Genomic DNA, 12,980 nt, shown 5'->3' on the forward strand with positions numbered 1-12,980 from the left:
CCCCAAGACATTCATTCCAGGGCATGACCCAAAACTGGAAACTTTCATCCCAAAACAAGAATGGATATTTGAGGAAAGAATGAGAAAAGGAAAGATGTCATCCAGCGCCAGCTAAGCCTAAGCTGTTGTTAATGAACGCTGACGTGGGCCCCCATCGGCCTGCGTACCTGCGTGTGAGCCCTTCCCAAACGGTGGTCTGGCTGTTTTTTTCAGGGTGTTAACTCCACTGGGACCATTACTGCACTTAAAAGGAGCTGTGTGCTCAGGGCAGAGAAAACCAGACTCGTATTAGCTCCATTTTAGAGGAAGGCAAAAGGGATTCAGGGGGATTTAATTGTAACCGTAACTCAAAGCAGATCTACACAACAGAAAAAATACATAGGGGCAGAAAAAGTGGTTTACAGACTGCTCCCAGAGCTAGGGGCATGTCCTGCTGGTTAAGGTCTCCAGGTTTCGAGGTTAAAGTGCTTAATTTTATTTCAAGCTTTCTAATTAAACACCATTTAACTGGGCTTTCCATTTATCCTGCAATTTCTTTCTAGACCCTAGTCTAATCCCCAAACCTGCTTATTTGTTTTTACTTTCGTTATAACCTTATCAGTGATTAACCTGCAATTGCATGTAATCTTTTTAAAAGATTGTTGTAACTATAAATACAGAGAAGCTACCTGCCCTCTTTCTATCCAGAGGAAAACAACTTCCTCTACCATCAGATATCTATGGTGGGTTATATTATTCCTCTTGTAAGTTGATTTTAATTTTTTTTTTTAATCAGAGACATTTGTCTTCTCTAACTTCATACAGAACATTAAATCCATATGACGCTTCCGAAAGATGTAACAGCACAGGCCACAAGGAATATGAATACACCTCCAGTATAAAAAGTATATATAAATATTTAAAAGTATCTGTCTATATATAAAAGTGTATATGTCTATATTAAAACAGTATACATAAAGCCTTCAGTAAAGATGCTACTTGTGATAGTGAGGCAAAACCTAACACATTAGTACAGATGCAACAACAGCAAGCTCTGCCTCCTCCTTCAGCAGTTATCTGTTCCACTTATTTCACTCAAAAGCAGCAACAGCTAAGATATTGTCGCAAGAAAACCTGGTTTCTATGACTATGGAGCTCTGAAAAATCTGTTAATCAGAAATACAAGTCGGGAGGATCGATCCACCACTTAAGGATACCAAAGCGGAACGAGCAAAAGCTAATAAGAAAGGCAGTATAAAGATACTTGGAGCGTTACCAACTCCATCAGGAACATGACAAGGGCAGTGGAAAGAATGGACCCGAGATAAGCGCACACTGCGAGGTATTTGATAGGAAGCGGTGCAAAGGAACCCATTGCCAATACAGCAAAACTGGCAAATGCATGGAATTACAAAATGCAGCAGGAAGCCAATTTATGGCAACCCTCGAACCAAAAGGCACCAAAGGAGCTGCCCATCTCCTTCGCCGACCTGTCACTTCTAAATAGTCCTGCAGAGCAAATGGATCTCAGCTCAACTCTCCAATCCAGCCTGTAAGCCCAACCCTACCTTGACCTTAATTATAACCTGCAGAATAATCTGTCTAGAGAACTAAAGCCATAAACAGATGACAGAGGAGGATAACTTCAAATCTCCCCACGGTTCCAGAATTACCGGTTATGCATCCGTCACCATCTAATGCTGCAAGTTGTAAACTAAGATCTTGATGCAAGTATTTGCCATTTAAGAAAGATTTTTTCCCTCCTTCTGGTGATTAAAAAAACCCCAACAATTCACTACTAGTATTACATGACCTCTGAGGCTCTAAAAAGTTTATTGGAAAATCTGTGAACCACGCATGGGGACCTTCCTGACTCCGTTGGCGCATCAGTGAACAAAAAGATGGAAAACAACTGGAATTTTGAAATAAAGCCACAGCAAATGAACAGTAATCTACATGGTATTTATTGTAGATAGAGCGAATTATAAAAGCCATTACAGCCCACTATTTATTTAAATACTTTTTCTAAACCATTTCAAATTGTAGCAGCAGATCAGAACTGCAGTTTGACTTTTGCACATTTCCTGGTTTGATTACATAAATATTTATATCATGAAAAAAAAACCCCTTACGCTCCCCACTGAAACCTTCTACCCAGCAGGAAACCACTTGCAAACGACTGAGGACGAGAAATATTTAGGGAGGTTTGGGTGAGTCCAGGTTTTCCCCTGCAGTGTTAAGGGCAGCGGTGGCTTCAGACCCTCCTGGGGTGCACTGGAGCTCATTACATTTGTTTAAAAGAGAGCAAGCCAATGTTAATTAACACTAACATATATTCTGGCTTTTTCTGCCACAGAAACCCACCTATTTTGCAAGACAGGGATAAAAATGCAACAAAATAAGACGACCTCGAAGGAGGTGAAGATCAGCCCCAGGCTGCTGATGGGAAGAGGGATCACCCACGTACGGGGGCGATGCCGGCACTGACACCCTTCGCTAACAGCCCAGCTGCCTCGTGGCCCAGACCTGTGCAACCTGCAGCACTGCTCACGGGGTTTGCTGAACACCTGAAAAGTCCCTCGGCCATGGCTGCTCCCTGCGGCAAACCCTGCCCCAGCTTTTCCTCCGGAGGATGGAACCCAGCTCCTCTCAATGGAGCCAGCAGTGCCACGGAGAGCCGGTCAGCCGAAACCTTGGCGGGGCTCTGCACCGTCTTACCCAGCACCGTCTCGCCCGCCGCTCCTCACCCACCTCTCAGCTCGCCAGCAGCTCGCTCCAGTTGGTGCAGGGTTTGAGGAAGATGAGGGACTGGTGGTGCTGGAGGAAGATCAGACACCCTGAGACATCAGCTGGGCGTGCTGGCTGCTAACGGGGTGTTCGCCTTCCCATTCAGTGCCCAGTCCTAGTATGGTTAGGAAAGTGCCTTCACAAGCACCCCGTTGCAGCAGTGAGCAAGACCAGAGTGGCTTCTCCATGGGAAACGTGGCCCAGGGCCAACCAAGTCCCTGGAGGTGTTCAAAAAACGTTCAGATGTGGTGCTTCAAGACATGGTTTAGCGGGCATGGTGGCATCAGGTACACGGTTGGACTTGATGATCTTTGAGGTCTCTTCCAACCATAATGATTCTATGATTCTAAGTGACCGAAAGGGGCTGGAAATGTGGGCTGAGGTGCAGCAGTGAGCGCAGGGACCACCTGCACGCTCACGCATGCTCGCTTACACGCTGCGGGCTCTGACCTGACTCTGAAACACTGACTGGGAGAGGAGAGAACTTCCTGCACTTCTCTTTCCCATCCCAGCTGGAAACCAACACGGCTTCTCCCTTCCTGCCCTCAGTTTATCCCTCCCAGCAGCAGCAGGTTGATGTATCCATGAAAACCCAGGGCTGGAAGGGATCTCCAGGAACATCACCTCATCTAGGACTGCTTTTCTACCCCTGAAAGATGCTCATCACATCTCTCCGTAACAGCCACCAGCGGACGGCTGGCAGGAGCTCCTCCTCCCAGCGGCAAACCCAAGGTGGTCCTGACACCAGGCAAGGACCCTCAAGCATCTTGCAGTCTGTTCACACCAGGATGGACCGCGGCGTTCTCCTCACAGTGTGATTTGGTCTGTACTCGCCTTGTGAGCGTAGTCCACGTCCTTTTCAGATGAATCACTCTCCAGCTGCTGCTGACAACCTTGAGCCAACAGAGAAACCTTGTTGGTTCTTTTTTTTTTCCCCTGGTTGTTTCTGGCCAAGCAGTGACTCAGCTGTCAGAGGTGAATAACTCTTCACGCTTTATCTGAACACTCATTAACCATCCAGAGCCATAAAAAGCAATTTCTTCAGGGCTGTCTCTCCGCAAGGCTGGATTTTAAAGCAAGAGGGCTGGCCTGAGATTTACTGGGAGTATTCCTAAAGACACTCAATAAAAACAGATCTCCAGAGCACGGAAACCTTGCATGGTTCTGGGTTGTATGGCAGAGGGTTTTATCAACAGTGGGTGAAGGTCTAGGCAGAAAAGAAAGGCAGATCCTACCTGCAGCACTTAGCAAAGCCTACAGCCACTGCATGGGAACCCTTAACGACAAAAAGCTTCTACCCCAGGCATTTGCCTGACTCCTACTCCTGCCCCAGGACCTGCTTGTTTTTCATTTCTCTTCTTTTTCTCCTTCATCTTTCTCCAAAATCTCAGCAGCAAGGATTTCTTCATCTTTCTGTGCCGCAGAAATCACACGAATGGTGACTAAACTATCAGAAGATTTCGAGAATATTTCTTCTCCCAGGTGGGCGCATGCTTTGTGGGAGGTGACAGGCGATCTCTGGTGCACTGGTGATTTCGGTGGGATTGGACTGAAGCTGGAACCCTGCGATCCAAAAACAAAAAGGTAAAAATCAACCTTAGCAGACCCTTGTCCACCACCCCCAACCACAGCATCTGCGCTGTGCAAGCCAGGCGGGTGTTTCACAGAGTTTCACTGCACCGGATCTCATCACCGGGATGTCAGCTTGCTGCCAAAGAGGACCCCTGTGAGAAGGGCAGCTGGGTTATACCCTGCATCTTGAGAGAGGTGAACAGAGATGGGTACGCCGAAGCACTCTCATGCCTCCTGCACTAGCTCTCGTTTTGCTCCTGAAGCACCGGGAGGGGCTGATCTTGGCAAAAGTTTGGCAGAAATGGTGTCTTGAGGGAGCAGCCCCGGACTGCCCTGTCCTAAGGCCTCCTTTAGAGAGGGACCTCAGAAACCTCACCTAGGGACGTGCCATGGAGAGGGACGTCCTGCTGACCCCGTTAGCGGGGTTAGCTCCTAATACGTGCACCCTCCAACGCTGGGTCTTGTTGCCACTACTGTACGGAGCTCGCGGCGCCACTGTTCACTGCTGCTTTTAACTGGGTGTTGGTTAGTGTTAAGCACCACATTGTGCGAAGCCTCGTCATGCTTCTGTGAAGGACTGCCGAGACACAGTAATGCTCAGCGTCTCCCTGGATATTCACCCAGCCTCAAGGCCACCCCACGCTCCCAATCAGCTGCTCTTTCATTCACCTCCCTTGACGTGTTCAGAGGTGACAGTCTGCAAAAGTCCATGCTGGAAAGAGTAACAACAAGGTCTGCATGGAGACACGATCTTATTTTTTTTTTACGAGCTTAGCAAAGACACTGGGAAGAAGAAACAAAAAACAAACAAAAAAAAAAGGAGAGCAGGGCCATTTTCTTGTTCAGTCGCTCAGGACAAAAAAGCAAGGGCGATTTCGCTGCAGCTCACGGAGAGCGAGCCGGATGGCATGCCTGCTGCTGCGGGTCTCTGCCCCGACCACGCTGGGAAAGCTTTGCAAATATTGACTGGTCTGGGGATGCTGGATGCCAGCATCACTCTCCGTCCTGCCAGCGCATCGATTAATTATGAGTGGCTCTGTCTCGGTGGCACGGAAGAGATGTTTGTCTGTGGCTATAGTCGGGCTAGAAATTAGACTCAGGCTTAGCATAGCTGGGCAAAAAGTTAATGTATTTCCCTTTTGTGTTGCAAAACAAAGCCCTGTGGGACAGTGACATTCTCCCAAGGCCATGTATAAGGTGCTGGACAACCCCTTCCCATCTGCCTACGCTAAGTCAGATCCCAGTGACCTGAGCTTACCCTTTTATAGAATCATAGAATCACAGAATCATTTGGGCTGGAAGGGACCTTTAGAGGTCATCTAGTCCAACCCCCCTGCGGTGAGAAGGGACATCTCCAACTAGATCAGGTTGCTCAGAGCCCCATCCAGCCTGACCTTGAATGCCTCCAAGGACGGGGCTTCCACCACCTCTCTGGGCAACCTGTTCCAGTGCTTCACCACCCACATTGTAAAAATGTTTTTCCTTATGTCTAGTCTAAATCTACCCTCTTTCAGTTTAAAACCATTACCCCTTGTTCTCTCACAGCAGACTCTGCTAAAAAGTCTGTCCCCATCTCTCCTATAGGCCCCCTTCGGGTATTGGAAGGCCGCCATGAGGTCACCTCGAAGCCTTCTCTTCTCCAGGCTGAACAACCCCAACTCTCTCAGCCTGTCCTCATAGGAGAGGTGCTCCAGCCCTCGGATCATTTTCGTTGCCCTCCTCTGGACCTTCTCCAACAGGTCCTTGTCTCTCCTGTGCTGAGGGCTCCAGAGCTGGATGCAATACTCCAGCTGGGGTCTCACCAGAGCGGAGCAGAGGGGCAGAATTACCTCCCTCGACCTGCTGGCCACACTTCTCTTGATGCAGCCCAGGATGCGGTTGGCTTTCTGGGCTGCGATTGGCCATTGGTGCCTTATGTCTAGCCTGTCATCCACCAAGGCACCTTAATGATATTTAGTCTCTGGAGCCGGTGCGGGAGAGCAGTAACTTGACGTCTAATGAAGCAAAGCCAAATTGCCATCCTCCCCACGCTGACCTGCGGCGTCTGCATTCCCTTCAGCTCCTTCAGCCTCCACCGGAGCTGTGCCAGTGGCCCTTTGCCCCCCAGCCTCCCCGTGGCAGCCAGGGCAGCCTGGAAAAGCTTTGGAGTGCCAGCTTTCGGAGGGATGATCAGTGGATCTCCGGGGGCTCCTTTCTCATCTTTGGGTTTATTGTTGTTTTTCAGCATTTTCCTACAGCAAGGAAAAAGGAGAGACAGTTTCAGTGTGGGAATGTGTTCTATGGATTTTATAATGCAGAAAAATCCAACTTTAAAAGGACAGGGATTTTTTTACACCTTAGGAAGGACAGAATAACAAATCTAAGTAATGCTAAAAACCTAAGGTGAATATTTTAATAGATTTTTTTAAACGAATGCACTTTGGCCATGATCATTCCCGAGTTGCACCCGCTTTTAGCGGTGGAGCTTTGCAGCACCTCCAGCCTCCCCAGCCCACGGCGAGGGACGGGTGCCCTCTGCCGAAGTGCGGCAGCTCCAGCCCGGCTCTCCTCCGGGTACGTCTGCCTAGCGCCTGGCACCTGCAGCAGGAGCTTTCCCAGGGCTTTGCACAGACAGAAATCTCCTCTGTCATTCTGAAACCCACACTCTGCTTTTTTTCAAAACCCCACAGGCTAGAAAGCAGCAGCCCGACACGTACTTAGCCTTCTTACGCAGCAGCTTCTGAGACTCCGGATAATGCACCAAAATCTCATTCAAGTCCTTCTTATCCAAAATGAAAAGGTTAGCGAAGCCATGAGCGATGACGTTTGCTGTTCGGCGATTTCCCCCTCCTGCCGCCAGCAAGCTGAGAGAGACACGGCGAGACATCAACGCCCTCATTCACAGGCTCAGCAGAACCTAAAATCTCTGTTTTCAGGTCTCCCCCTCTCTCTTTCAGGGGACTCAGAGTTTAATTTTCATCCCCGTGAAATATTCCAAGCCCAATTTTTAAAGAACGATGGTAAAGGTTGGCATGGAGCACTATATAAAAAATTATTTGCCTGTTTGAAGGTTTAAATATTGCACTTTACACCAGTCTAGCATCTGCTGGGCTGTAGGGAGGCAAACTCCATCACTGTTACGAATTGGTACAGGACTGTACATGCCCATGAAATGGGCAGATCAATGGCTGGGGGGCTATTTTAGTGAAACTCCTTTTCTTACTCGTTTTTCCATCCCTCCGTATACCTCTGCTTACTGTCACTAGCTTCCCAGGTAGCAAACAGCATGATGACAAAAATAGTGGAAAAGCTCCAAGAAAAAAAGCTGTAATTTGCCTACCAGACGCTGCTCAGTGTTCGTGGCTCTCAATCACAAAGATTAATTAGGGTCTTGCTGATCTCCCCACTTCCCACCCTCCTTGCCCACAGCCCACGAGCTGTATTTCCCTGGCTCCCTGGAAATGCTTCACTCACCTTATTTCTCCAAACACAGATCCAGCTTTCAGAGTCACCAGCACGGTTTTGCCATCGGGTCCCCCCAGCACCTGCACTTGGCCTGCCTGGATAATGTACATCTCACGGCCGATTTCTCCCTGCAGTGAAGATGGGTGCTGTGCAGGGTGCCCAGAAACAGGGAGACCTTAGGGATGCCCTAAGCAGGTGCCCAGAAACAGGGTGCTCTAAACCGCATCTGGCTGGAAACCCCCATGACCACACTGCCCTCTTCAAACTCTCAAAACACTTTGTCCTGATGGTGCTCACTCCCGGAGCATCCTCATCTGAGCATCCTGAAGGCTCCTCCAGGTTCTTCCCTGCTCTCCTGCTGTTCGTGGCTGCAGCAGAAGAGGTCAGTCTTCACACAAGACCAACTGCAACCGAGGACGTTTTTGCTCTGAATTCCCTCTCTGTGAAGCGGCTCAACTCCACGGTGATGGGCCAAGGCCTGGCTTTCCCTGCTCTGCATTGCTCCTAGTGCCCTGCACAGCCCGGCCGTGACACCTGGGATGGGAGGGCACCCGAGCATCTCATTACCTTCTTACACACGTAGTCATTAGGTAGGTAGACCACCGATCTGAGCCGCTTCAGCATGTCGAAGATCATCTGCCTGTCGCAGCCCTGAGCCAAAACAGAGCCAACAGTGTCATTAGTCTGCACCGGTACGGCAGGCTCGGCCGGCCAGGACCTGCGCTGCAGAGGGTACCTGGAAGAGGGCCACTTTGCTCACGATGTTGTAGTTCACATCGATGGCGATGTCCAGCCTCATCTTGTCCGGCAGCTGCACCAGCAGCTCTGACTCATCTGTGAGACAAAGCAGAAAATTGGCTGTTTCCAGCACTTGATCCCAGAGCATGTCCTTGGCTTGGCAGCGGGAAAGCAGCCCGCATTCTGGTGGCAGAGGGCAGGAGCCAGCATGCCCAGAAGGGGCTTCTCCAGCCTCGGCCCACCCAGCAACCTGTAAGTCTGAAGCCAACGGGTGATGGAGAGCTGCCTGTCACGCTATCCCTGCCCTGACGGCTCTCAGGGACAGACCGGTGAGCACAAGCCAGCACCCTTCTTGGCCAGGAGGGTGGGTGTAAAGGTCCTGCCTGATGGTTTACTGGTAGGGTGAGCTAGCGGGTTTGCTGTTGGACATGCTCTGGCCAGCGGTTGCCAGTCCCTGCCCTCTCCCCAGGGACCGACGGGTGGGATGCTGGGCTCAGTGCGCTATGAGTGATGCCAGGTCACCAAGGTGCTGTGAGCCGGCGGCAGCCTATATACTCTATAGGTGGGCAAACAAGCCCCTATAGTGAAGAGAAAAATAAGCCAGCCCCCGTCCTGAAACTCCGGTGCTATTTGACAGCAACGTTTCAGCTCTGCAAAGCAACCGCAGTAAAACACATGCAGTGCAAGCATTGACCCTCGGAGCAGCTGAATCTCACCTAGCATGCCTTGTGAATGCCACGTGTACTCGTACCACGTTTTCACCCGGTTCTGAACAGTTTTGGGGATTTTGTAGAAGTTCATGTATTTAATGGTACTGTCCATGCAGCTCCGATAGTAAGTTTGCCCTGCGGTAGCAGCGCCAACCACATCTCTCATCTGAATGGGAAAAAGAGGTGGAAGAGATGTTTTAATTGCTGTCACTTATCTATCACGCAGGTCAAGCAGTCTAGAGCACGTATGCTGAGTCCTGACAGCATCTGCCAAATCCTTTTTGTCTTCCGCTGGTGCTGAGCAGGTCCTCACATGGGGAAAACAAACCTAGAGATGCAAACCCCACCGAAACCTTCCCCACCTGAGGTCGGGAACCCCTCGTGACTCCCACTCACCTGCCCTATCATGACGGAGAAAGCAAAGACACCTGTGAAGTAGTTCAGCAGCTGGAAGACGATCTCAAACAGTGTCTTGGGGTCCGGCAGGCCCCCGATGGTGATGAGGGTTTTGACTGCCCAGTAGTAGCAGCGGATGTAGCTGGGAGGAAAAGAGCAGGCGGCTTTGAAGGTGTTTCTGGCGTGAAGGCCTGTTCCAGCCCCCAGTATCGAGCTCACATCTCCTGGCCACAGCAAGCCAGAGCCTGCTGAGAGTAATTATGGGTGACGAAGGGAAAATTAAGGGGCTGTAGACTCCTCACCACACCTGCAGGTGCTCCTGGAGATGCTACAGGAGCAGGAGGATGAGGGACCCTCCAGAAACCTCCGCATGGGAGGCTCAGCTGCCCTGGCTACTCCCGTTTTCTGCTTCTTACAGCTCCACTGCCATAAACCAGCAACGTATTTCCAGCAACAGTTACACTTTTAGAAATAATCAGGGGAGAAAAAGGGTTTGTGAGCAAATTGTTGTCATGGGACTTGGGAGATGTCAAGCGAATTCTTGATTCACTGGTCTTGGGCACTCCCGTGGATGTTATAGTTACACCAGGGGTTAGATACAGATACGTATATCACACAAAATAACTATATAGCAGCAACATTAACATGGGAAGCTGAGTGCTCAAAGGGAAGGCAACACCCACACCACGGCTGCATGGGTGGCAGTCGCTTGTCCCCACCCACACCCACACCTCACGGTAAGTCTTTAACGCACTTGCCCGTGCCTTTTTCCAGGAAACTCTCATTTACTGCATGCTGCTAAATTAGTTAAATGTTACTCAGGATTTTATTTTGCCCGTGTTGTACAACCGCAGGTGTGGGCATTCTCTACGAGGCGGCGTTCAGCTTGTGAGCTAAGCACTCTCCCTGTGCCATCCATCACTGACAACACAACGGACATTTAACACGTGGATCTTGGAAATGCCTTGGCGAGGGGACGGGACGGCCACTGTCCCTGTCTCACACCCTGGGAATGAGGGTGCCGGGCTGGTCCGAGGGGCCCGACACACGGCACCTAGGACATACAGCTTCAAGCCTCCATCCTGACCTGGCAGCAGGTCAACACAAACAGAAACAAGGCTCACACTGCCATCCTGCTCAGCCAGAGAGTATTCCCTTGTTTCCCAGCACCAGGTTCCCAGTTTTTCAGCCTCTTCAACCTGCCATCAACTTCCACCTCAGTCCAACTGCAGCCTCTTTGTCTTGCAGCACCGTATGTTACCGCACATCCCATCCCTCCTGTCCCTGTTGTTCCGCCTGGCCCCACATCTTTTCCTGGCACCTCCAACCCTTTGCTTCAGGGGTTTTTATGAACCCAGCTGCATCCTAACACCTCCCTTCTTGCTCCAGCTCATCACAGCAAGCTGTGCTACGTGAGGATCCAAGCCCTGGCTTGTACCTGTTTCCTTTCCCATCATAGACCCAGGTGGTAGAGCCCAGTCCTTCGTAAGCTGATGCCCAGTAATAGAGGCAGGAGTTCACATGCAAGCTGTACAGTAAGTAGGCGGTGGTCCGAATCACTCTGCCAAAAAAAGAAAAAAGGAGAGAGGAGGAAGGGAGATGATATGGTGTCTACTGGGAGAAACACATCACATTCCCCCTGGCATCACAAGGAGTTTTGAAGTGATGAGCCGAGCGCTGACCATGCAGGTCCTGCCAATGCAGGAGCCACAGAGCACCCGCACATGCAGCCCCGCTGCTCCCTCCCGCAGCTCCAGAAGCGTCAGGAAAAAATCAGTTTATCTGCCGGTGGCTCCTCTTTGCTGCCAGCACCCCCGTCCCCACTGGGTTGGGGAGAGGTGATCCTCCCCACATGGGCGCCAGGACCCCCCACATCCCACCCACATCAGCCAACGCCCACATCAGCCGGTCCAGGGACAGCAGGAAAATAAATAAATCAGAACGCCAGAATGGGTGCACACCAAAGCGAGCCTTCTTCCCCGGTGGCAAAGAGCAACTCCACGCTCCCTCCCTCCCCTCCCTCACCTGTAGATGTACGCCTTGCTCAGGATTGCCTCTAGGCGGTTGTTGAACTCGAAGAAGGCCATGTACTGGGAGGAGAAGGAGAGCAGTGTGCTCCAGCTTCCCGCCGGGAGAGTTACGTCCCCACAAAACCCCACACCCATCCGCTTCCCTGCAGCCCCTCTGCAGCACGGACCGCCACGGAGGGATTTGGCTCCATCTAGAAGCACCCTTCTAGTCAAATGTGAGTGTCTTTTAGGATCGAAGTGTTTGACCAACAGCCCTGCATAGCCTTCGGGACAAGACTTCCCATCCATTTCACAATCCTCCCGCCATCATCGATGAGTCCAGCGAGCCGTAGCTTACCCCAGCCAGCGCACGACTCCTTCACATCCACTACAACTGGTTTTGTAAGCTCCGACTCACCTTCAGACAGCGAGGAAAGCGCAGGAGTGGGTTGACACCGACTTTGAAGTAGAAGAAATCCAGGGGCAGGAGGCACACCACATCCATCTGAAATCCACACAAAGAGAGAAACCTCTGTGGGGACCTGCAGGCGTGGTGGGGGTGGAGCTGCAAGCCACGGTTCAGATTAAAGATTCAGGTTAATAAATAAAATGACATCGAACCTTAAAGCGTTGTGATCGCAGGTAGTTCTCTTTCATGGCCTTTTTATCGGTCTGGTCGGGAATAGGAAGAAGAGAGAGAGGAAGATTGGTCATTGCTTACAGAAAGAAATGTCATGGTCATGCCTGGCTTTCCTCTTCTGTACCTCAACAGGGAAGATGCTCCCTTCGTACCTGGGAAGGGGAGCAGAGCAAGAGGAGCAGAGAAAGACGTGGCCATATGCCATCTTCCCATCCTCTCTCGGGACATCCCGTGCTCATTTTGCATCCCAGAGAAAGCACATCGCAGTGACAGCACCACAAAAGTCAGAGTTTACAGGAGAAACCTCCCTGTCTGACCATTTGCGTGGGTCTTCAGAAGGCTGTACCCTCAAGGCTTTATTTTTCACAGCTTCTTTAATTGGATATGGAAACAAAATCAAGGGCTCTCACTTATCTCAGGCGCGTGATCTATACACTCAGATCGCAATCGCTTTTGGCATATTGCTAATGCATTCTGCCTAGCTGTGCTCCTGAAAATTAAACCCAGAGTTCAGTATGCCGTCTGCTCCCGGTGAGCAGCGTACAGCTGCACCGGGCCCGGTCAGCCTGCACCTCCCTGCACCGCTGGCAGGACCGCCCTGCGGAGCAGCACCCTCCGAGCATCCCTACCCAGGAACGGGACCACCAGGTTTTCCAGATGGGCTAGTATTGACTTTAGGGGAAAAATAATATGCTTGGCAGACAA

The 12,980-nt window shown here is 50.7% G+C and overlaps 1 protein-coding gene across 1 annotated transcript; it reads right to left on the minus strand.

Annotated features, from left to right (window-relative positions):
- Positions 1-6,373: 6,373 nt before the first annotated feature.
- On the minus strand, positions 6,374-12,307 carry LOC104158817 (cyclic nucleotide-gated cation channel beta-1-like; the record flags this gene model as incomplete). Its single annotated transcript, XM_009696568.1, has 11 exons — positions 6,374-6,569; positions 7,035-7,181; positions 7,792-7,910; positions 8,350-8,433; positions 8,519-8,616; positions 9,237-9,396; positions 9,627-9,768; positions 11,065-11,187; positions 11,652-11,716; positions 12,054-12,140; positions 12,257-12,307. Coding segments are annotated over 11 exons (1,272 nt in total), but the record flags the coding sequence as incomplete, so codon positions are not given.
- Between the last annotated feature and the right edge of the window lie 673 nt (positions 12,308-12,980).

The sequence above is a fragment of the Cariama cristata genome, unplaced genomic scaffold, assembly GCF_000690535.1.
Source record: "Cariama cristata isolate BGI_N322 unplaced genomic scaffold, ASM69053v1 scaffold23453, whole genome shotgun sequence".
In the NCBI taxonomy this organism is placed as follows: Eukaryota; Metazoa; Chordata; class Aves; order Cariamiformes; family Cariamidae; genus Cariama; species Cariama cristata.